This window comes from Pseudopipra pipra, chromosome 22, assembly GCF_036250125.1.
Source record: "Pseudopipra pipra isolate bDixPip1 chromosome 22, bDixPip1.hap1, whole genome shotgun sequence".
NCBI lineage: Eukaryota > Metazoa > Chordata > Aves > Passeriformes > Pipridae > Pseudopipra > Pseudopipra pipra.
Genome location: NC_087570.1, coordinates 1280521 through 1305051, shown reverse-complemented (window position 1 = coordinate 1305051; position 24531 = coordinate 1280521). Strand labels below are relative to the sequence as shown.

At 48.2% G+C, this 24531-nt stretch overlaps 1 protein-coding gene across 1 annotated transcript; it reads left to right on the top strand.

Annotated features, from left to right (window-relative positions):
• The first annotated feature begins 23543 nt into the window (after nt 1–23543).
• On the top strand, nt 23544–24255 carry LOC135401834 (uncharacterized). Its single transcript, XM_064634364.1, is given in 4 exon segments — nt 23544–23552; nt 23648–23817; nt 23819–24075; nt 24078–24255. Coding segments are annotated over 4 exon segments (561 nt in total). The 3' UTR covers nt 24203–24255.
• The last annotated feature ends 276 nt before the right edge of the window (nt 24256–24531 follow it).

Below are 24531 nucleotides of genomic sequence, written 5' to 3'. Positions count from 1 at the left end.
CATACAGGAGGTGTTTTCCTCTGTAGGACTGAGCAATGTGCTGGTTTTCCCAGGCAACTGGTTCCTGACTCTTCTCCAAACTGTCTGCCTTGGGCTTCCCTGGGAATGATCTCCATGCTGACTGGAGCCAGGAGCAGTGCTTGGGTTGGAATTGCTGTTTCAGTGTTTATTGGGAATTATCTGTTGTGGGACAGACAATGACACGCTGGCAAATGGTTTATTTCTCCTTCTCTGCTCCTCAAACATCCTTAACACCCTTTCCTGCCTTAGCTCTTCCTACTCCCAACTAGGAAAGGTTCCCTTTGATTTAGAAAATAACTTCAGGGCAGGTGACACTGCCAACATTTCACACTGGGCTCTAGTGGCTGGTGGCATTCAGCCCTCAGATTTTAGTGGCCATCAGCTGCTGGGAGTCCAGCCTGGTGACCTGGAGAAGTTGAATAAGACTTTAGACATTTCTAGTCTTTAATTTCCCCCTTTTTGCAGCAGACTGCCTTTGTATTTTAACTATTACTGTTTTCTTTTTAATATGCATCTCTCCCAAAATCCCTGTACAGCAAATATTGCACCCAAAATATTGCTTTCACTTCTTGGTGTGGATGTTCCAGGTCTGTTCTGACTGATTGCATCAGTGCCACTACTGAGAAAAGAAGCACAAATCCAGGCTCAATCCAAGCCAGTCAGTCCAAGATTTCCCCTGTTGTGGGAGTTGAATCTCCTGTGTGAAAACACCATGTTCCTCAGTCATCCTTAGAGCTTTGCTTTTCTTTCCTAAGCAAACCATCAAAAAAAAAGTTAGATTTGCTGAAGAAATATCTTTGGGGCATAACCACAGAAAATTCTAAGGAAGGGAGAAAAGCAAAGGCTGTGAGTGGGTTTTGCTGCTTTTTTATGAGTAGAACTGTATGAGACAGGTGTTTTTTGGCATCAGAGCAGTGTCAATAAATGGCTTTTGCAGTTATCTAAATGCTTTGGCTGTGCTTGGGCGTTTAATCTCTTGTAAAAGCTGTTTATTGCCTTCTGTGCTGCTCTGCGAGGCACGTTATCCCTTAAGTATATGAATGACACAATTAGTCCTCTTAGAGACTTACCAAAATACTGCTTATTAAAGGTCAAGCAGAAAAATTCAGATGCCACTCTCCTTAATTAAGAGAATGGGCCCTCCTGCACAAAGATCAGTATCAGTGCTGAAGGGAAGTGGGTGCTGGGGAGGGTGGAGGGGATGTGGCTCTGGGGGGTAAAGGCTCCCTGGCCCCGTTTGGTTTCCAGGTAACAAATTGCCAGCACCAAAGGTGTTCCTAAAAGCCCATTTTGACTATTAGTGATCTTCTCAAAACTGGTTGTTAACTTGAATATGCTGTAAAATGTAAGTGGCATTTATAGGTGGCATCACAAAGAAGGGGCAATCAAAGCTCATTAACACTGGAGTTTATAATTGCAGATTACTGTAATTTGGGAGGTATTCAGGATTTAGCAAAGGGTGTTATTTCTACCACCGGGGGCTAATGAACGGTGGGAGATATTTACTGTAAGTTTATCCCTGCGTCCTTCTCTAGCAAATGATTGGCACTAAATAAAGACTTTGGCCTTTGGTTTGTGATCAGGAAAAACATCCCAACGAGTGTCACACTGAATTCTGCTGGGGGAGCCCAGACCTTCCAGGTAAATGGGTGCTCACCGATGTTCACCTGCTTTTAGTCCCTCCCTCAGCAAGGAAAGGAATCAGGGAACCATGAAATCGTTGAGGCTGGAAAAGACCTTTAGGATCATCAAGTCCAAGCATCCACTGAGTCCCACCATGTTCAGCCTAAACCATGTCCTCAGGTGCCACATCCACACCTAGTTTGGACACTTCCAGGGCTGGTGACTCCACCACTGCCCTAGGCAGCCTATTCCCAGGTTTTACAACTCTTCCCATGAATAAATCCTTCCTAATATCCAACCTGAGCCTCCCCTGGGGCAACTTAGGGCTGTCCCTTGTTCCCTGGGAGCAGAGCCCAAACCCCCCCTGGCTCCCCCCTCCTGTCAGGGAGAGGAAGGTCTCCTTGAGCCTCCTTTTCTCCAGGCTGAGCCCCCCCAGCTCCCTCAGCTGCTCCTGAATTTGCTTGTTTTAATTAAAAACACGGAAAATAAAAATAAGACATATTCCTTCATGGCTTTCAGGTAATTGCTAAAGGCAAGTAAGTGATGAACAGAGGAGGACATGAGTTCATGTCTGTCCTTTGGCTCAAAACTTTCTGGTCATCTCTAGTATTTACTGAAAGGACCTCATTTGGTTCCTTTATTCTCCACTTTTTAATTGTAGGCAGTGAGGTAAATAATGTCTTATAGCCATTCTTTGATGGGCAGTGCAGGTGGCTCTGCCATCAGTGTTCAGCTGCTGGGGGGACATCCACACTCCCCAGTGTTTGAGGTCAGCCCTGAAATCATTTGCTTTCAAGTAGCATTGGATTGGTACCATGAAAGGCCTGACATTGTCCTGGCCATAAATTAGGAAGGTGTCCTGACCTTCCACAAAGCTTGGAGTTGAGTTACTTCGAGTTTTAAGGATGGTCATAATTAGGGAGTTGAATGTGCTTTGCATGGTCTTTGGGAAGGGTGACTTCAGGTCCCCTGAGCTGGTAAATAACTGTGAGCACTTCTGCCTTGTGCTGATGGGAAACAAATGGGGAAACCAAGAGAGGAGCAGCTTGGGCTTTTGTCCACGGGGCTGTTCTTTAGCACCAAGAGTCACTTTGCTGTAGCCTGGCTATAATTGCTGAGGTGGATCAAACTTCTGGTCACATTTCCCTGATCATCATTCAGAACTCTCTGTTTCCCCACCCTGGCCCTGGAGTGTGTTCAGTGGCTGCAGCTCCCTCAGCCCAGGGCAGTTGTGCCACAGTCCCTCAGCTCTGGGGCTGCCTGTGCCTGTTTTTTCAGCCAGCCTCTGTTCTCTCATCCCTGAGAACTCCTGGCTGATGAGTTCAATCCTTCCACAAGCCTTCTCCTGAGGTTAAAAATGAGTTATTCTTCAAAGCAGTGCTGAACTCCCGGGTCAAACCAGAGGGAGCAGTCCTGGGGGGTGAAGGGAAGGGATCTCCTCAAGGCAGAGGGAAAATAGACTCTGGAGTGGACAGATATCAGAGTATTCTGACAACCAGCCACATATTCAGTACACACCCCAGCTATTTAAAAGGTAAAGACATGTTTCAGTCTTGGAAGCAGTCGGGGGGATGCACTGGGGCTACCTGAGCCTCCTGCCAGGCTTCCAGAGCATCAGAGACCCAGCTCCAGTGTCTGCACTAATATTTGCTGCAGCAAAAGTGAGCAGCCCTCCTAAAACCCCCAACCCAGCAGCATCTGTGCACTCCCAGCCACCAGGCCTGGGGAGAGCCTGCAATTGCTGGGGATTTTTTCTGTGCAGCAATGACGTTAAAAGATGCACCAGTTTTATTTTTTGACGGCGTTCATGGTTCACAAGCAGGAAAAAAAAAATGCAAACCTCCCAATTTAAGTCCTTCAGCCAAAAAAAAAGTCAATTTGCAAACCAAAAAAAAAAAAAATAGCAGGCAGTGCTGTCCTTGACAGATGTAGTTTGGCTCATTTTAGGAGACATCCCGAAAGGTGAGCTCGGAAGGATGTCATATCTGACTCTTATCTTTGAATCCCATATACTTATGTTTATTAAAATCAATATAATCCATTAGCCTACATTGTTTCCATTTTTAATAATCTATTGATATATTGCCTGGGCTTTTATGGGACTAAACAAATTTCCTCTTTATGTGCCCTGTAATAGCCGGAGGTCAGGCTGGTTGAGAGCAGTTGCTGTATATAAATGTTTATTTACTGCCTGACTACTGATTGAGAACATATCTGGTCCACAGGCTTCAGATGGCTTTTAAACTAGAGATTTATGGCTTACTTCCTGTTTTCCAGACACAGTACACCATTTTTAAATAAAGTAATGAATGCAAGGTATTGTGAAAATAACAGCCAGGGATTGCCCCAAACTCCACGTTTGGGAACAGGGACTGTCAGGCCCTCTGTTATTTCATCAGTCGTTTGTTTTCTGTCGGGGTGGCTTTAGGGCTGTTAAAAACCCTTCTCTCTGCGTTGCCTTTGTACCAGGATGTCTCTGTGGTCTGGAGCAGCTCGGGTGCCCCCTCAGCCACCCCCTGGCCGAGTGGGGAATCTGAAGGGAACAACCTGCTCAGCTTTTGCCCATTGACTTTCTGGCATCTTCCAGCAGCTCCTCTTCTGTTAACCCCCACTTCAGCAAGGCTTTTACACTTAGGCTGGGTTTTACACACGGGCCCATGTCCCTGCTTTGTGTGGTTTCTTGCCTTTTTTTGCTCCTGGCTGACAGCATCCTGCAGAACGTGCTTGTTCCTGAGTCCCTGAAGGGAACTCCTGCCATGGGCTTGTTTGCCTTGGAGCTCTGGCTGGGTGGTTTTTGGACACCACACGACACAACAATTAACCAGGCGTGTCCCAGCCCTGTGTCCCACGTGGGATGTGCATCCACCTCGTCTGGGCCATGTTAAACATGCTCTAGTCCTTGCTCCTGCCACTTCCAGCTGTATCCCAAGGAACGAGCGCCAAGTCGCTTTTAGGCTTTTGTTCTCCAGGTGTGATCATTCCTCTCCCCAGCAGAACATGAATCCTTTGTCCCTACTGTGACAAGACGAGGAAATCACATTTTTCACTGTATTATTGTGATAAGAGCACTTACTAATACAATATCTTAAATTGGTGATGGCAAACAAATGACTGATTTCATAGCTGTGATGACGAGATCCCTGTAATCAGATGTTTGCACAAGTTCTTGGTCTCAGGACGAGAATTTCAGTTCCAAATCATAATTTCATACAAGAAAACTGGCCATCATTTAGGACATTCCTGCCTCACAGGGATTCTTCCATGTGTAATCCCCGATAACCCAAATTTCTTGGCAACAAAGGGGCTGTGAGTAGGAGAGCAGTGGGCTGGGATTGTCCCCTGGGGGTGGGATCGTTCCTATGTTTGTTTTTACAATTTTCATTCACCCAGTGAATATCACTTCCCTCTGGACATGATGTGGTTTGGAGTCATTGTTCTAGGGATGTTTTACATCCTTGTGGGAATCTGTTGACTTAAGTGCAGCTTGCAGGACTCAGTGATTTAAACAGACAAACAAGTAGCAGCTCTGCCCCTGCGAGCTGGGGCCTCAGAGCTGCTTTGCCTCGTGGGCTGAGCTGGGCTGGGCATCAGTGGGGGTTTTTTTCACTGATTGCAGGGTGTGTGCATTCAGGGGGGGTGCATTTATTGCTGTGAATGCCTTTTCTCCCAGACCACTTGGGGATTTAGGTGTCCCCTTGGGGGTCAGGGGCTGGTGACACCAGGACTGAGGGGGCACGGGGGAAGCCAGCTCCCATTTGGTTGTTTGTTGTTCCCACTGGCCACATCTCTGGAGGCTTTTGAAGCAAGTTCTGTCATGATGTTACTGTGACTGTGCAAGCTGTGGACAAGGTGTTGTGCCTCCCTCCAGCTCAAGGGCAAAGGCTCTGGGTTGCTTTCTTTGGTCTGGGGTAATTGCACCTGCTGCAAAATCCCCAGAGTGAAGGGGACTCGTGATCCTGAACCAGCTGAGCTGCACTTTGCTGTTGGGATGTCAGGCACTGCACAGGGGGCTGCATCAGACAAGGAGCAAACCCTGGGCCCCTCCCGAGGTGCTGCCCTGCTCAGGAGCAGCATCCCCCGAGCTGCCCGGCCGTGTGTGGGTCCCAGTGCTGGTCTCTGCCCCTAGGTGATGCTGTTCATCTGTCAGGGAGCCTTCCCTCACTGCAGGGATCCGAGCCTGCCTTTGACAACAACCCGAGTATTTTGGGGATGCTGCAGCGTGGCAGGAGTTGGGTCAAAAGTGCCAGGAACTCTTTTTCTTGCAAGGAAAGGAGAGTGAAGGGAGGTGGCTGAAAAACTGTCGTGTTGGAGTAGCCCTGACACACAAATATGGGTCCTTTATGTGATTTTGGTGTTTATTTTTGACTTACTATTCCATTAATATGAGTCCTAATGAGGGCAGCACAGGGTGGGCTGTACCTGCCTGGGGGACACAGAGCTTCTGCTCATTAGAATGTGTCACAGCAGACATGACTCCCCAATATTTTGACTGATCCCTCCCTGGCTCAGCATTTTCTTTAATGAAAAGAGGGCATTCCTTATGGATTTATTGGCACCAATAAAAAAGCATCGGGGAGGGGCTTGGTGTTTCCAGGAGCATTCCCACCCTGTCTCTGCATGGAAGCACCACACTGGGACAGGGAGGATCTTTATTTCCCTTGGATTGTGAGGAATGGATCCTGTGGGAGGGGGGACTCAGAAGGGGCTTTTGGACTCTTCCCTCCCTTCTTCCATCGAGGGCTCAGTTCCACACCTGTTAGACTCAAGTGGAGAGGGATAGACTTTAAAGGGAATTACAGATGCAATAGGTACTTAACAGGGTTTTCAGAGGCACGTGGGTGTCTAATTCCCATTGATTTCTCATGAGGGAATTGGCCTTGGCTCCAAGGATGTGATTCTCAACCAGAGGCTCTTCCATGTGTGGGTCCCACTGACCTGCAAATTGTTTGGCAGCACCTTGGCTGTGAATATGAGCACAATTGGCTGTGATGGCCCCAGGGCACTGGGTCATTTCTCTGTTTTTACAACACCCATAACATCAGTAAACACAGTTTTCCTGAAGGATGATCCAAGGGGTTCCAAGGAAAGCTCAGCTCCTGCCTGCTTTGGAGAATCCTTGACTTTGATTTATATAGAGAGCTGCAAAAAGTTAGGAATCTTCCCATTCTCTTCTGGAGCAAAATTTGGGGTTTGCCTCAACTACTCAGTCACTGAGAGGAGCTTCCTGTGCCAAAGTGACCCGTGGTGGAGTGACCCAAGGGTTTGAGAGCCCAGCTGAGCTTGGCCTCCAGCATTGCCTCCCCTTCCACCTGCAGCAAGCTGTCCAACTCCTTTGGTTGGGTGTTAATGATTTCCTTGATGACAAGATAATCCAAATTAACCCTTAACTGCCCTGTAAAATCCAAGTAGGCAGGAGTGCACCCGGGGATTTTGGGCCTGGGTAGCAGGGCTGTCCCAGAGCTGTGGCAGCAGGTTTTGGTGTGTCTCCTTCTCCTCCCTCTCCTCCCTCTCCTCGTTTTTGGGAAGGGTTTGGGGCTGTGGGTGCTGGAATGAACACTCTCCAGCAAGTGCAATGTGTAAATTTTCAAAAAAAAAAAATATTCCACATGTGGTTTGTGTTTCAGAACCCGGAAAATATGATGAAAGCAATAAAGCATCCCTGGTGCAGCAGCCGGGGAGGCTCTGCCCCTGTGAGGACACACACTCCCATTTGGCCACGTGTCAGTCTCCAGCCAGCTCCTTCCAGGAGAGCCAGACCTGGGGCCTGTGCTGGCAGGAGCCAGGGAGCTGCAGGGAACAGTGCAGGGAACACAGGAGCAGCAGCTGACTGTGCCCCCAACAGAGCCTGTTCGTGCCCAAGGGAGGGAACAAAGACCTGTCTCCATCCATGGGCTTTGTCCTGAGCCCCTAAAGCTGCCCCAGCACCACAGAGCCTTGTACAGGGTGATGAATGAACAGTCAGAGAGCACAGGTGCTTTCTGGGGTGTTTGTCACCGACAGTGACCACGTGGCTCACGTTGGTTCCTCGTGGGGATGGGATGGTTTGGCCCACAAATGCACACTGACAGACACTCAGTGGCCTGAGGGGTGGAAAACAGTGTGGAATCATGGAATCACAGAGTGATTTGGGTTGGAAGGGACCTTAAAGACCATCTGCTCCACCCCCTGCCATGGCAGGGACTCTTCCACTAAGCTGGGTTGCTCCAACCCCGTCCAGCCTGGCCTTGGAGAAGGGCCCAGGAATCATCATGCAAAGACTCAGGAAGGAATAATGACCTGGTGAGGTTCCTGGCAGGCTCTGTAACAGGGTGAGGACATTAGCAATAGGATTCCTGTGCTGTTGTGGCTTCGGATTTAATCAAAGCTCCAGTTAAACAAATCATTGTTTGGGGAGCACGGACACTTCATTTTTTTAATAGCCTGTGACCTGCAGTAGAATTTAGGTTGGGTGTTAATGACCAAAGGTTTTGCAAGTAATTAAATTTGTGGAAAGCGCTGTCCCTGAGAGGCTGAGGGTGTTTTCTGAGAACAGGCTTGTGCCTGTGTGTTGCTGAGCCTCAAACTTCAGGAGGAGAGCTGTGAGTAATGTGGACAGGGCTGATCCTCATCAGTCCAGGAGGCTCCTTTAACCTGCTCAGGAGTTCCACACACCACTGTGCTCGTGTTCCATGAGCTCAATAACAAAATACTATGAAACTATGGATGTGACCATCTGATCTTCTCACTGGGCAAAGTGAGTGACGTGAATATATGACATGAGATTTAACTCATTCACTTCATAGGAAAAGGTTCAATGCATTCAAGTTGAGAATCTGGTGTATGTTATACATTAAGTTACTCATGCTCTACAAAGAGGAGGCCTGGGCTATGTGTATAAAATAGTGCACTCCTGAAACGTTGGTCTGTAGTTAGTGCATTGTCTCAGGATTTGTGCACAAGTCACAGTGAACCTGCCTGTTATGTTTCAGCCATTCTGGTTTTTATGAAGTCGTTCTCATCTCTGCCCAAAGCTTTGTGCCATCCTTCAGTCGCCTGGTGGACCAGGGTATTTAAATTCAATTGTTGGGCTTGTTTGAGCACAGTTCAGATGGGAGATGTCACAGATCAAATAAGAAGCAACCTTAAGTTCTGCCCAAGCTCTCAGGTCCTGGCAGGGTCCTGCAGAGAGTTTTCACTGCTTGAGCCCTCCTGAAGGAGCTGCTTTGCCTGGGATTTACTCATTGCTGGGTCCTGCTTCTTAGCAGCCTTTCCTCCAATAATGAGCACTCTCCTTTAAAAAAGGAGGGTTTGCTTCTGCTCTTGTGCCCTGGCAGGGGGCTGTGCTGTGTCACCACTCACACAGGACAGGAGGGAGACTGGGACTTGGACTGGGCTGGGTGCTCTGGGCTGGGCTCCTTCAGGGCTTGTCTGTGGCTCTGAGAAGTCCTCGGCCAGAACAGAGACATTAAGATTGCAAAAATAAGAGGAAAATACTTTATTTTCCTTTTTTTTTTTTTCAGCAAGAAGGGATGGGGAAGGGTTGTAAACACACAAACACAGTGCATTTACAGTGCTCTGTGCTCCAGCTTTGCATGTGAGGTTCCCTACCGTGCACTGTGTCTTTAAAACACTAATGGCCCACTGAAAAAAAACCAAAAAAACACACCACCAAAAAACCCCCCAAACCCATGACAGTCCACCAGCAACTAGCACACTAACAGGTTCTCATCTGACACCAGTAGGGAACCGAAGATATTTTATTATTTGGAAACTCCATATAGGGAAAGCCAGCCTTGAATCTGTCATTACTCCAAGAACCGCACCTCCCCTGGGAGTTAATTATTTTCTTAAAATGCAACTTGTACTGTTAGTTTAAAACATTCCAACTGTGTTCGCACTCTTTAAATCTTCTGTAAACCTTAGAGTTTAAATCACTTGCAGATAAGAGTAATTCTATTAGAAAAAAAAGGTTCGGTGCAAGGGGAAAGAGAGGGAAATAAAAGGGCATTGATAGAAGCGTCCTTTGGGTGCCCATTGCCCTGTCACCTTTAGAACTTGGCAGGAGCTGCAGCCCACAGTAACTTTATAGGTCCTGGCACAGAATGAAACAAAATAGGTGCATGCCACATTTTCCTTCCAAAAAAACGCCGGGCAGAGACTTACCTCCTTTGTGAGGGGCTGAGCATCTGAGGGGCATGTTAAATTAAACCAGAAAAGAAAAAGGTTAGTGGGGCTGACAGGTCAGAGCCTTTCCTGGGCTTCTATTTTGAAAGAAGGTACTGGGCAAAGGGCTGCCTCTGGCTGGGATCACCCTGGGGAGCTGCAGGGCTTGGGGAGGTGTTTCAATGCAGGCACTACAGCAGGGTTTGACCACCTCAGCTCCTCTGGCTTGGGCTCCTTTCGCTGTGGGAATTCTGGGGCACTGCAAGTTTAAAAGTGGGTGTCCTTCTGGGGATCCCTGACCTGAACCAGGGGAGGTAACAGACTTCTGGGCAGTTCTGGAGCCAGCAGGCTGTGAGGGATGAGAGTGAAGGTTAAAGCTGCACACACAGGAGGTGCTGGATCCTCCCTCGTGTCTGGGTGGGTCAGTGTTGGCCTCACCCTCCTCCCTCCATCCCAGTTCTTCTGCTCTGTAGAAACAGCACTGCTGATACAAGCAATGAAAGAATTTCACACCCCCCCCCCCCCAGACTAGCCTTGAATGAAAATTCTTGCACACAGGTTCAATCAGAACAGATCAAAAATATCTTCTGGAGTGATTTGTGACTTTCTCTGGTTCCCTTCAAGCAAGTAAAGCATTTCCTACAGAAGGATTCTAACACAAAGCACAGAATAGTCTTTATAAAGATGACTATCAGAGGAGAAAACACTCATGATTATGTTTTTAGGCAGAATAAACCTGTATAAAGGACAAATTTCCTCTTAAAGCTGAACTGTGTGTAATGAGACACAGGAGCCCACTGAAAATAATGAGCTGTTAAAGAAATAAACAGTTAAAATAATAACAAAAGGCTAAACAGCTTTGGAAAGACAAAAAAAGGGGCCAAATGTGATATAAAGGCATAGTTCCTTGCTTACAGAGAGTAAGGTGATCTGCTTGAAGTGCACAAACCTGAGAAGCCCTGGGTAATATCTCTGCTCTTTGCACAGCTTACCCAGACAGGCTAAAATGTCCTATTAATAATAATAATTTGCATTCAGAGCTTGGAAGTGCTCTGGAAACTCAAAATATCTCTTTCAGATCTCCCAAGGAGTGGAAGTGATTCCCTCTGGCAGCTCTGGGGCTGAGGCACAAACCTGCCTGTGCTCCCGAGGAAGGTGCTGATGGGACAGGGAGAACCACCTCGAGCTGTGCCAGGGGAGGTTCAGGTGGGATATGAGGGAAGATTTCTGCACTGTAAGAGTGGTTAAACACTGGAACGGGCTCCCCAGGGGAGTCACCATCCCTGGAAATGTTCAAAAAGCTGGAAAGAGCTCACGGCTGGGTGCTACCTGCTTCTTTCTTCTCACTCAGTAAAATTTACCCACTGGCATTAAGTCCCATCCCAACTTAAAGGGAATTTCTCATCCTACTGGAGCATAAAACAAGGAGTAATTAGTTTTAATGTATCTACAGGCTCTTCAACAGAAAAGAAAAATCTCCTACCCTTGGCTCTCCTTGGTGGGACCAAGCCTCATTAAGGTTCTCGAAGTTGAAAAAAAAAAAGGCAGATGAAAAGAAATGTGCTTTGTGTGTGAGAGAGAATTCCCCCTGTGCTTTACTTTTACCTGCTTTGGTCCCTTTGAGTGTTCTCCCTTCAGAACACAGAGCAGAGCTGGGTGTGTTTGACAGAGCAGATGCTTCCCAACAGCAGACAAGTGCCAGAGAATCCTGCTGGGAGGGGGTAAAAAGGTCTGTGGAGCTGGGGGAGAGCTGGAGCACTGCACCTTACTGGAGAGGTGAGGCACCCAGGGAAGTCCATCCCTGTGCCAGCTTTCCTTGGCCATGGCTGCAGAAATGTTAAGTGCTATTTTTCACTTCTCATTCGCTTGTTTTTGTTTCTTTTCCCCTCCTGGTCCCATTCCAGGACTGTTGAGTGTATGAGGATGCAAGTAAAGGGGCATTCTCTGTTGCCTTAGTTTTGTCAGTTGGAAAGCTTCAAAAGTTAATATTTACATGAAATGTTCCACAATTCATCTTGCTTGGTGCCTTGTTTGTTTAACATATTGAGGTGATGGCTGTATTTATTTTTCTAAACTATTTGCACCTTAAGGTACTTCAATTTTAACAAACCCCATCATTCTCCAAGCCCTTATCACAGTTGTTAAAGATTTTTTCATTAGTTCTATAATTACACCCTTTAAAAGCATGTATAGGTATTTCTCACTTCAGGACAAGAAAAGGCATTTTAACATAAAAGTTTTTTAGAGTGAGTAGAAAATCAGACTTTTTGCTGGGTTTTGGGCACTCTGAGGGGTTTCAGAATCAAATACATTTCAGATGCTCCTGAAAGCATTAAACATTCAATTCCATAGAGCAGTTCTTCAGCCTGCAGAGATCACTGCAGCATCAGGGGTTTGTACCCCGTGCACAGCCTGCCCAAGTGTGTTCTCCTCGGGATTGCTGAATTCCTGGGCAGCTCTGCAGGTCTGGGGTTGGCTCCTTGGGCTTCCTCTGTGAGGGAGGTGAGAGGTTCTCAGCATTGGCTGAGAAGGAGGAGCAGCACTGCATGAAATAACATTCTAATCAGAATTCCCTCCTCACTTAAACTCTGTTTAGACGGACAGTTAATTTATCTCTGTTTAAGTGTGGAATCAATCCATCCATCAAAGCCAGGAGAGCTAATTAGCTGCAGTCAGAGCAGCCCAGCCTGGACACACTGCTGGGTATGGAATGCCTTAGAAAACTGCCCAGGGACACAAGGAACTCTTCCTGCAATGCCCCAGAGCTGCCCCCGAGGCTCAGCCAGGCCCTGCTGCTCTGCAGGCGCTGGCTCAGCCCAGCCTGGCTCACACAGGGCTCAGGGATGAGAGGGTTCCCACAGGGAATCCAGGCCAGTCCCTTCCCCTCTGGCAGAGCCCGGGGTGGAGGAACATTCTGCACGTGCAAGGGGAGTCTGTGGGATGGCAGACTGAGCCCAGAATGTTGTGGGCACTGCCCATGGCATCCCCCTCAGCTGGGCTGGACCCCAGCCTGGACTCCTGGCTGGTGCTGGTGAGGGACATCCCTGCAGAGCAGGGGTTTGGGGTGAGGATGGATCCATTCCTTGGGATGGAGGCTCCTCCATGCTGAGCCTTTGGAGGGATTTGTGCCCTTGGTGCTGGGGGGATTCCCCCAGTGCTGCTCTTGCAGCAGCCCCTCTGAGCTGGCTGGGGACGGTGCCATCCCTGGGCATTGTTTTCCACCCAGTCCCTGCTCCCATCAAACTCAGTGTCCATTAAATCCCAGCCATAAAGGGCCTGATGCTCCATTTGCCACGCTCCAAGCCAGCCTGCAGTCTGGGTTTTCCCGACACATGTTCCACGTTAGCTGTTTTCATTGACTATGAATCCATAAAAATCCATGTGGAACAGAGGGTACCCAGTGCAGCCATGTCTGCCTGACTCCTTCCCATTCTAATTGGGTAGCAAAGCTGTTTAATAGAGTCTGTGGAGTCTGTTTAACTACATTCTGCCAGAACAATGCTCTATTCATGTTCTCAACAGAACACTAGTGATTGGACTAATATCTTTAAACTAGAAAACAAGTCTTAATTGGAACAGATGCTGCAAATACCGATGCAAATGGCCAGCTCTGGTGTGATCAAAACCAGGTCCAGTCCATTGATTTGTTTTTAATAGCAGCTTTCATTTTTTATTAGTGTACACAAACCTCACTAACACTATACAAAAAGTCAGTAACAATATTCTGAAAAATCATCTTGTTTAAAGCAGACTCAGCCCTGCATTGTTTCTGGCAAGGTGCTGTTAAAGGGTTTCCGTCCTGTTTTGGCAGATCAGGTTACTGAAACACTCTTCTCCACTTTCTTCTCTTCCAGAGTTTGAATAATCCCGGTGATTTTCATGAAAAAGCTCTTGCTTTTTACATTTAATCTTGCTTATTACATTTAATAACCTGTTTAGATATTCACTTACGTTGCAAACAGACATCCAGGTTAGATTAGGCTGAATAAACCCCCAGTCCTGGTGAGGATGTGTGTTAGGTGGGGACTGGCCTGCTTTTGGTACCTGCTGGACAGAACACAGCCACTCCCAGCCAGGGACCTTCTGCCATGGCAGTTTTTGGCCTGGGCAGGCCCTGAGATATTGAGAATGTGATGCTTTTTATGCTGAGAATAAAAACCTTCTGGGATTTTTCCAGAACAAATTGGTTTTGTCTTGAGGATGTGTGAGCTATTTGATAGTAGCAAGAATATCAAAACCACTCAGAGCAGAGAGGAATTTATTATGGCACACCTGGCACTGGGGGTAGTTTATGGGTCTGTGTAGGCAAATATTACCTCAGTAGCTGCTACTTAGAACTGGAAAATATTTACATGTATATGTCTGTGTGTACTGGTGGATGTTTGACTGCGAGGATAAGATGCTGTTTCAGTCAAAATCCAAGGAGGCACTGCAAGCAGGAAAAGAGCAGAGGATGGCTCTGGTCCCTGCTTTCAAATCTGTGGCTTTGTACTGGTTTTTATTTTGAGAACTTGGTCTCCTTTGGCTTTGCAAGTGAATGAAGAGGCTTTTCAGACGTGGGGGGGTGTTCCCTGCTGCCCTGGGGAGGCACAGGGAGAATGACCCCAAGATGTCCCCAGTTGCAGCTGGTTTGGAATCCAGAGGGCCGTGCTGGGAGCTGGTTTGGGGGTGCAGTGCTTGGATTTCAGGCAGTGGGAGCCTGTGAGGAGGCTGCTCCATTCACCCCCATCCAGAGGTGATGGACAGGCTAAATCCCAGAGGGGGACAGGTTGGATCCCAGGGGATGGACAGGCATTGTGAGCCCCAGCTGTGCCAGATGGAGGGAACCCACTCCCTTGGGGTGCTTTGAGGTGTCCCAAACACAGCAAACCTGGAGCCTGGCTGAGCTCCTGCTGAGCTGCCAGCTGAGCCAGCCCAGCTCCTGGCACAGGCAGGGCCAGGGGATGCTCTGTCCTGGCACAGGCAGGGCCAGGGGATGCTCTGTCCTGGCACAGGCAGGGCCAGGGGATGCTCTGTCCTGGCACAGGCAGGGCCAGGGGATGCTCTGTCCTGGCACAGGCAGGGCCAGGGGATGCTCTGTCCTGGCACAGGCAGGGCCAGGGGATGCTCTGTCCTGGCACAGGCAGGGCCAGGGGATGCTCTGTCCCATCAGGGGTGTTGAAAAGACATTTTAAGAAGGGCTGGGCATTGAGGGGGTGAAAACAAGGCTCCTCTCCCGACCTACCACAGGTCTCGAGGGGTTCCAGGGGGGGCATCCCAAAGGAGACCTGGCCTCCTTGGGAAAAGGAGGACTTGTCAGTCACCCCCAGCATGTAAGGGAATGAGGGGAACTCTGCACATTTACCCAAAGAAAATTCAGTTTTGTGGCTCGGTGTATCAGAAAAGAATCTTCTCCAAAAGGGCTGCTACAAAACCACCAATGGCAGCAGGAATTGAGGGGCAGTGGGGAGGTGTTAGAAAGTTGGTCTCCTTGATACAAAAAAACTTTGATTTAAAAGCAGCTCAGTACAAAAGCAGTAAATTTCTCCTTTTATTCTAAAGAACATATAGAATTCTATAGGCTTGTAGCCAAAGAACTGGCTTGGATTTAGGTAACCAGTTTAGTTAGTTAATGTGTGAATGTATGAATTGATGAAGCCTACAGAAAATTATTCAGAGGCTCTAAAATAAATGATGCTCTGAATGGATTTGGTGAGCTCTGTTACTTTTATTTAGCTCCAATACTGCTGTAGGTGTGTGTAGGAAAAGAAAAAAAAAACTGATTATGAGCAGCTTGCTGACAGTCACTGTCACTGCCTTAGCTTTCATTTTGCTGATTTTTGTGCTGAAAAATACAGATAATTATGGTTTACCACACTCCTGAGCTCTTTGTACCATGGCCAGCAACAGGAGTTGCTCCAAGCCCTGTCCAACCTGGACACTTGGACACTTCCAGGGATCCAGGGGCAGCCACAGCTTCTCTGGGCAACCTGTGCCAGGGCCTCCCCACCCTCACAGGGAAGGATTCCTTCTCAGCTTAAGGCCATTCCTCTTACACTTTCCTACTCCAGTTCTGAGCCAGCAAATCCAGGAGGGCTTTTGCAGGAGGGGAGAGCAGAAGGCTTTTCACCAAAGCCAGGCTGGGAACCAAGTCCAATGGTAACTTGGAAAACACAGGTTTTTCCTCTGAAACCACTTCCTTCTCTCACAGGGACTGGACCCACCAGCCAACAGCACTCAGGCAATAACCATTTTGAAATATAAGTGAAAATTAAAGAGAATAAAGATCCCTGAGCCCTGGGAGCTGTGAGGAAGGCAGAGGGTGGGAAGTGCCGTCCCTGCTGCAGGAGTGGGACTGAGCTGTTGAATTGCTGAATTAATCAAACCCGACCAACCAGGCTCCCCCTCCCCGGGTGCTGAAAGCAGCCCGGGGTTCTTGCATTGTCTTGGTGGTTGCACTCTGCTCCCAGATGGGCAGATAATAATGTTGGAGATGATTTACTGCCCTGCAGTCGGTGTTCTGGGAGTTTGTGGAGATCAAATCACACAGTGAGCTGGAAAATCCTGCCCGCTGTGGCGGCTGTTCCGTGGCTGCTGCTGCCAGTGGGACCCTCCTGGCTGAGGGGGAGTCTGCCCTGTTCAAGCAGCAGTGGAGGCATCACAGTGCAATCACTCCCATCGTTAGGCCAGTTTTGCTAGAGAGGAAAAAACACCCACAAATAATAATTTAAACGAATAAAATTAGTTTTTTCCTCGCTGCGTTTACTGAAGAGCTCCCGGTGCCGTGGGGAAGGAGCCTTTGCAACACTGTGAGGTGTAATTGTGGATTCCTCCCCAGTTGTCTTTACTCCTGAAATTCGGTGCCTTCCTGACAAGGATTTCCTGGGCCAAGTTTATTAACCTCTCAGCTGCAAGCTCAGGGTGAGGGGTAAAAAAATCAGTGCTTGGGAAGGACAATTTTCTCTTTAAGTGGCTCCTGAGATTTTAGTTTTGGAATTAAACGTCTTTCACAACACATTCCAGGCTTCAGAGTTCTGGGCTGATTTTGCAATCACTCTTCTGGTTTTAATGATCTTTGTTTGGTACAAAAAGAATTTGAGTTGCTACCTAAACATCCCAATCCAAATCTGAACAGAAGAATCAAATGTGAGGGTTTGCAAATATTAAAGGGAAACCCTTCCATTTCTATCCAGAGAAAAATCTAATAAGATGAGAATAAATTAATTCTACCCCAGCTGAAACCAGGACATAATCTGGACTTTTTATTAAAGGAATTTTTGGTGACTGCCATGATCCTTCTGATTACACCCTGATTTTGCCTAAAGAAGTTCCCAATTGCTCCTGATTTTTCAGCCAGGGGGATCTGTTCCTGCACTCATCCATCTGCATTAGGTGCTTTTCCGGTTTCCATAGTAACTGGGCAATTTAACATATCTGGCCTTACAGTATCTTACAGAGAAATACCATGTCCATTTTATAAATGTGCAGCCAGAGGTGCAGGGAACAAAGTGATTTGCCCAGGGTTACAGAGTTCATCTGCAGCTGAATAGGGTAAGAACATTGCTTTTTCCAGGGCTCCAGGAAAAAGCCTGAGCTGCCAGGCTGGCTGTTCCCAGGGAGGTGTTTGCTGGATCAGATCAGCTGAAGGTTGTGTCCCAAGTGTTCTTTTTCTCAGACTTGGAAAAGAGACTTTCAGAGATGGAGAGGTTGGGGTTTGAGCGGCGCGGGGCAGGGTGAGTAATGAAACAAGAAATCAGAACTTGCACGTAATGTATTCCTGTGGCATGCCAGCCACATTCCTGGGATAAATAACTCCCAATGAATAATTCAACCAGCGTCATCAGCAGGGCACAGCAACGGGATTGGTTTCTAATCGTTTGGCCTTTTCCTTCGTGAAAAGTTCAACCCACATTCAGGCCCTGATGTTTTCCAGCTCGGGATCTGGGTTTGGCTTGTGGCTTGGCCAGAGATGGCCCAGGGGCAGGTTTGTGCTGAGCACCCTCACTTCTCCTTAAAACCTAAAGAAACTGCAGGGATTTGCCCCCTTACCTGGTGCAAGTCAAAGCCACCCTTCAAAAAAAAAAAAAATGCACCCAGAGTCTCAAAACCTTGTGAAAATAGGAAAACATTGAAAGCTGTTGAGGAATCCTGGATTAGCTGAGCACACACCGAGGAGGGAAAGGCTGGTGGCCTTTGGAACAACTTCTCACATTAATTTTCTTCCAATGCTGACAGCTTTGATTTATTGCCTTGAGGCTGGTTAGAAAACACCCAGACATGAGTGAAGCCAGGAGTTATGGAAAGAAAAGGGAAATATGGTAAACACAGTGATGGATAGCACTGGTACAGACACTGCTGTGCCCCCAGACGTTGGCTCCCAGTGAGGATGGGTGCAGAGTCCTGCCTGGAATTGCTCCCATCAGACCCACCAGAGAGGGAGCTTCTCTTGGGATTTGCTGCTTTATCAACTGCCAGTGAAGTTTTGGTGGTGATTTCTGCATCCAGGGGGGTGTTTGAGATCGAGCTGATCACTGACTGTCTGCGCTGGGGGAAAACCAAATTTGCAAGTGCTTCCTCCTCAGAAGTGAAAACAGCTCAGTCTTTCCCAACAGGAATTTGGTGAAATCATTTAAGGAGACTTCTCTTGGCCACCAAAATTGTTTGCTGAGGATCCCTGGCTGCTCAGGGCTCTCCCAGCCCTTTGCTGTATCAAATTCCTGTTTACAGAAGAAGAGCTGGTCCTGCAAACCCAAACGAAATAGCTGAGGAGCAACAACATCCTGAAAGTTGCCTTTAATTTCATCAATGGCTTTAAATATTTAGAAAGCACAATGTAAACATGTTTAGAGCAGGCAGACAACCTCCTGGATGCCCAGAATTGTTGGGATGTACAAAAACGAGGTGGCTCTGGGGGTGTGGAGCCCTTTCAGACTTTCCACCGAAGTTACATATTCCCGTGTCGTGGCAGCTCTTCCTCCAGGCAAAACCATTGGCAGCACGTCCTGAAATGTTTCTCATTAGTAAACTTTTCATAACCTCCCAAACTGCCCCGTGGGTGCCAGCTGGAGCTGCCTTGGCCGGGGGCTCCCGGGCTGTTGGTTTGGCCGGACCGGGAGGATGTTCCGGACCAGCTCCCGGGACATGGGACTGGGTTTGATCCCTGGCCCGGCTCCAGGGATCCTGCACACTCCATGGGAATGCTTTCCACTTGTCGCTTCCATCCCTCTTAGCAGTTTGCTGCCCAGCCCGAGTCCCGCAGCTCTCGAACACGGAGCTGGTGGCACTTGGCCCTTAAAGGAACAATGAGATTCCAGAGCAGCTCAGGGAGCATTTAGTGCTGAGTTAACAGCCTGCCAAGGGTGAGAGAGCCCTGCTTTCCCTTTTTACCACTGCACAGCCTCAAAACTCCAGCAGCTCTGATTTCTCTGCCAGAGGCTCTCACCTGCACGGACCTGGAACCGGGGGGTGACCAGGCACAGCTCTCCCAGCTGGGAGCAGGTTTTGGGGCTTTGTGCCACCCACTCACCCCAGAGTGCTCAGAGAAGGGGGTGGTGCCCTTGCAGGATGACAAGAAGTGCTGTTCTGCTGTAGTTTCCATGCCAGATGTTGGTATCTGTGCTGGGAGGGGTCGGTGCAGCCCGGAATTGCCGGCTGGGGATGCAGGAGGTGATGTGGGAGGAGGCTGCAGGGGTTTAGGGGTTGGGCACTGCAGCAGCACAGAGCTGGAGAGTTATTTCAGAGTGCAGTCACAAGGCCTCCGTTCTCCCAGGAAAGGTTAATTTGTGGGTGGTGATTGGAGCCCAGGTTAGTGAAATTGTTTAACCTGATTCAGAGCATTCAGAAAATTAAAAAAATATAAGTATTTCCCTGGACTTCTCTTTGTTTTCAAATAATCCAGACTATTACCTTAAACATATAATTTTTCAACCAAGACTTTTGTTTAGGCACAGTTTATAGCATTTCCTAGGTATAGATCTTATCTGCTTTTCTCCAGCATGGAAAATAACATGTGAGCTCTGAGTAGTTCTCAGATGCTGAATTCTAAAACATTGGGATTAAATTTGAGTCCCAGTGGGTCCTGCACCTTCCCAGTTGTTCATCACTCACAGGGTTTATTACATTTTAGATGATACTGTTGAATCCAGCCACCCCAGAGATGCTGGTTTGACTTTGTGAGCCTAAAGAGTGGAAGACCATGGAAGAGCCCCCAAAGCTGCTCCAATTTAGCAACACAGTAATTTAAGTTTCCTTTAAAAGAACAACGATTGGAACCTTATTTACATTTCAGAATTACTTTGCAAATTTAATTTCCCTTCCTCCGTATCTTTTAGGACTCCAAAAATCTCCTCTTGCTGCAGCTTAAGCCCATCTCCAGCACGTGGAGATCGGAGGGAAACGTGTGGCCAGGGAGGGTTGAGCTCCTGGAGCTGCCCATCCCTGGGCTGAACCCCGACAGGGATCCTCACACACCTGCTGGGCTGCAGCAGGGAAAACCTGGGCTGCAAGGAAAACTCAAAAGGAAGAGTTGGGCCATGTGGAGCCCATAAAAATGAAGGCAAAATGTTTCAAAAGTATATGAAATCCAAAGATAGGGTTGGGGGTTTTTTTTAGATGTTTCAAAAGTGTTGAATAGTAAAAAAAAAAACAAAAAACTCAACAGGAGTTTAAATAAACACAGGCAAGTGAGTCAGCAAGAAGATATAAAATCATCAGGAAAGGCTGAGTTTGTTTTAATACAGGGATTACTGTAAACACTCGGAGTGCATGGTAACAATTTGTAGCCCATGTGTTTTGAAATATCATAACTGGTGTCAATAAACACATTAAACTTCGACTTCAAAGAGCTCTGTGGATGTTTGGAGTGTCAGGAAGACATTGCAAAATGGGGATTTGGGATGGAAACGTGTATGGGAGCAATCAAACACAGCTCCAGTGTGAGGAAAGGGATCTTGTCAAGCTGTTAGAGTTAAGCATCTGTGATGGTGATTATTGCTTCCTACACCCAGGACTGCTCCCAGCCCCTGAGCTCCTTCCCACTGTCTCCCTCTCCTCCCAGCCTGACCTGCTGGGAGGTTTGTCTGTCCCACCTGCCCTGTCTCACTCCCATGGCTGGATCCTTTGGAGCAGGGTTTGTTTCTCCAGCCAGGAAAAGCCCCACTGTTTCAGGCACTGTCTCACTGGGGAGCACCAGCTGGGTTTGGGGCTGTACCAGGATCTCTTGGGGCACATCCCCATGTTGTCCCCACAGGCTGATGGGCTGGGTGGGGGACAGAGCTCCTTTGTGTTTGCAGTGCTGTGGGAATTACGTTGTTCCCACATTTCCAGTGTGTCTCTCAGCTCTGAGTCTGCCCTGACACAGCTCTGGCCATTCCAGGTCCTGTGACTGTCACAGAGAGCAGGGATGGGAGCTGCCCCTCGGGAGGAGGCTGTGCAGGACCTGCTGGCTCGTGGGATGGATGTGCTGCTCTCAGCCCAGTTCCTCTGCTGTCTCTCCACAGCTCTCAGATAATGAAGCATCTTTCCATTCCTGAACGAGATCTTGTCACGTCAGCACGAGGTGAGCACGAGGTGTTTTTGGTGTCTCACATTGTCTCATCTGTGAATTCAATTTACTGCACTCCAGCTAAACACCAACAGCCATCTCCCTGACTGCAAACCCTACAGTCCCCAAATTAATTCACACATGCCCTCTTTAAGGTGAGGTGTGACAGAACCAATCTGAGGGAACAGATGAGCATTCCCGTGTCCGGGTTTAATCATCCCAGTCGATATTCCCTTGTTTTAATGCTCAGCCTCATGTTCACAGGGGAGCCCCCCCCGTGCCCCATCCATGTGCACACCAGCCAGGATCAAATGGAGCTGGAATGGGATGTTTGGAACAACCCCTGGAACACCAAGGGCGCCTGTTGGCATTAATAGAGCAGCGTGGGTGGGACGTGGAGCACTCACTGGGAGGATGTTCACAGCTGTTGAGGGGATGGGATGGTGCTGAGGTGGCACTAGGGTTGACATTAACCCCAACCTGCTGGAATGGGAGCAGGATGGAAACAACAGACACGGAGCTGGTGTTTGTCTGGGGTATGAACATCCCTGTGCACAGAGGGCACTTGCCTGCATTTCAAATTGCTGCTTAATCCCTGTCTTTGTCTGGAATGTGCCCCTGGTTCATAACCACCTCCCTGCAGCAGTTGGCACCTCTGCCATGGGAGCTGCAGGAAAGGGTAATTAAGTTTAATAGGAGCCACCCTTGCTTTGAAGCTGCCCTGGCTTTAGGGCCACAAGGAGAAGCAATTAAACCCCGGCAGCCACGGATTCCAGCTGAAGGTATAGAGTGATTTATTTATTTTTTTAAAGGAAATTTCCCCTGTAAACGGATTTGGATTGTCAGATCTGATTGGATTCAAAGCTGCAGAAATTTCCTTCTTTGGGAAATCTTCTCTTGAAGCCAAATGAAATTACTATTTCACTTTTGTGATTTTACCAAAAATCAGTCTTTAAATTAAGTAACAAGGACAGGGAAAAATATTCCAGAATGCCATAATCAGTGCCAAAGATAGTTCTAACTATTTCAGCATAATTCTTGGGAGTTTCCCATAAAGGATCAGTTGGAAAAGGTCTCATTCCAGTGGAGACATTATTTGGAAAAGCAAACTGGTAACTCAGTTAATACTTACAGGGAGGTGAAATTGTCCTAATTTTCACCAACCCTCGGAAATATTTGCAGAGTCTCAGCTAAGCCAGAGGCACATGTGAAAATCTCATTGTTTTTCATCTCTCTTCCCCTCCACGGAGTTTCCAGGTGTGCACACACTGCAGGGATGCAGTAACTCCTGCCTTGGAGTCCTGTGGGGAGCAGCACACCTTCTCCAATGGGAGATTCTTCCCTCTTAAGGTTTCTGGGATACCTGGGGTTCGTGTTTTAAACCGGCTCTCCCGTTATTTTTGACCTCATTAAAAACGTTTCCTTTAGAAACCCAGCAAAACCCCAAACAGAATCCAAATATAAATCAATGCAAATGCAATTACTGTAACCGACCTTCCTCTGTGCCTCAGGGTCTGGAAAAATCCATTGATTCTCTGCTGTAATTTATCTGGGAAGTAAGAACACCCCATTTCACTTCCAAGTCCGAGCCCTGAGTCAAACGCTCCGGATCCCGGTGCAGCTGCAGGGACTGGGAGTGGGGAGAGATGGGAGTGAGGAGCACTGGGAATGAGGAGCACTGGGAGTGAGGAACACTGGGAATGAGGAGCACTGGGAGTGAGGAGCATTGGGAGTGAGGAGCACTGGGAATGAGGAGCACTGGGAATGAAGAACACTGGGAATGAGGAACACTGGGAATGAGGAGCACTGGGAATGAGGAGCATTGGGAGTGAGGAGCACTGGGAATGAGGAGCACTGGGAATGAAGAACACTGGGAATGAGGAACACTGGGAATGAGGAGCACTGGGAGTGAGGAGCACTGGGGCAGCAGTGGAGTGGTGCCCATTTACCACAGGAGGATCTGGAAGGTTCTGGAGATGCTCTGCCCCAGCAGCAGTGGGTCAGCCCTGGCCAGGATGGCTCTGAGGTGCCAGGGATCTGCACCTGGATCCTGGGACGTTATCTCTGGTCCCTCTCTTGGGTCATTCCTACTGTTGTGGGACACCCCAAATGCCAACTGGTCGTGTCTGGGGTGAGTCACGACGACTGTTCTGTTGTGGAAGGAAGTCAGACCTAAAGGGGCGTTTTGTCTTTTGCTTTCCCAGTGGAAACTGGGGCAGTGACATCCTGGGATGACATGGAGAAGGTTTGGAGACACCTGTATGGACAAGAACTCGGAATGAAGCTGAGTGAGAGGCCAGCCCTGCTGAGCCAGACCCCCTCAGTGCTTTGTGCCATCAGGAACAGGAGGGTGAGGAGGTGTTTGGGTGTGTCTGGGTGCCCTGTCCCTGCTCTGCCAGTGCCACAATCCCTCTGTGCCCGTGCCCAGTTGTCAGGGATGTACAGGAGAAGCTGTGCCCTACTGCCTTAGATCTCTGCCAAAATACACAGGAAAAGCCTGAAAAGCTTGTGTGTGTACATTCTCCCTGATGGAAGGGCTGTCAAGGCAGAAGGCCAGATATTCCCAGCTCCTGAAGTGCCCACAGAGGCAGAAATCCCAGGGCCAGGGGTTGGGAGGAACCACCCAGCGTTGTGAGCAAATCCACCATCCAAATCCAACATCCCCAGGAACCTGCTCAAATTGGGCAGGTTGACTCTCTCCCAAGGTTTCAAGGAGAGGCTGCTGAAGAAGCTCCAGGCAGGAGTTCCCAACACAGCTCATGTCCAGGCTGGATGTGCTCCATGTGGATTGGTGCTTCCATGCTTGGCAGTTTAAGAGCATTCAGGAATATGTGGATTGCCAGGGGAGACTATAATGAGGTTGGACCAACAGTACTCCTGAGAAAATGCTTTTGAACATTTTGGTGGGACCATCCAGGATTTTTTTTAAGTGCCAATCTGAACAGCTGGAGAGCAGTTAATAAATCAGTACAAAAATAATTGATTTATAGTAAGTGATTTTATAGCTTAGTAAAGAAAGGTCCCTTGTGCATTGGGTTGAAGAAAGAGTCCTTGTTCGGAGCATTTTTGCCATCCAAGATGTTGGTTTTAATTCTAGAAATGTGTTGATCCCTGCTAGAACTGCAAACAGTTTGTCAGACTTTTAAACACTTGAGAAGGAGCCCCTGCACTCCTGTGCCCGCGGGGACTGGCTCTGTGCCACTCCCTGTAAACTGCCAGGGAGG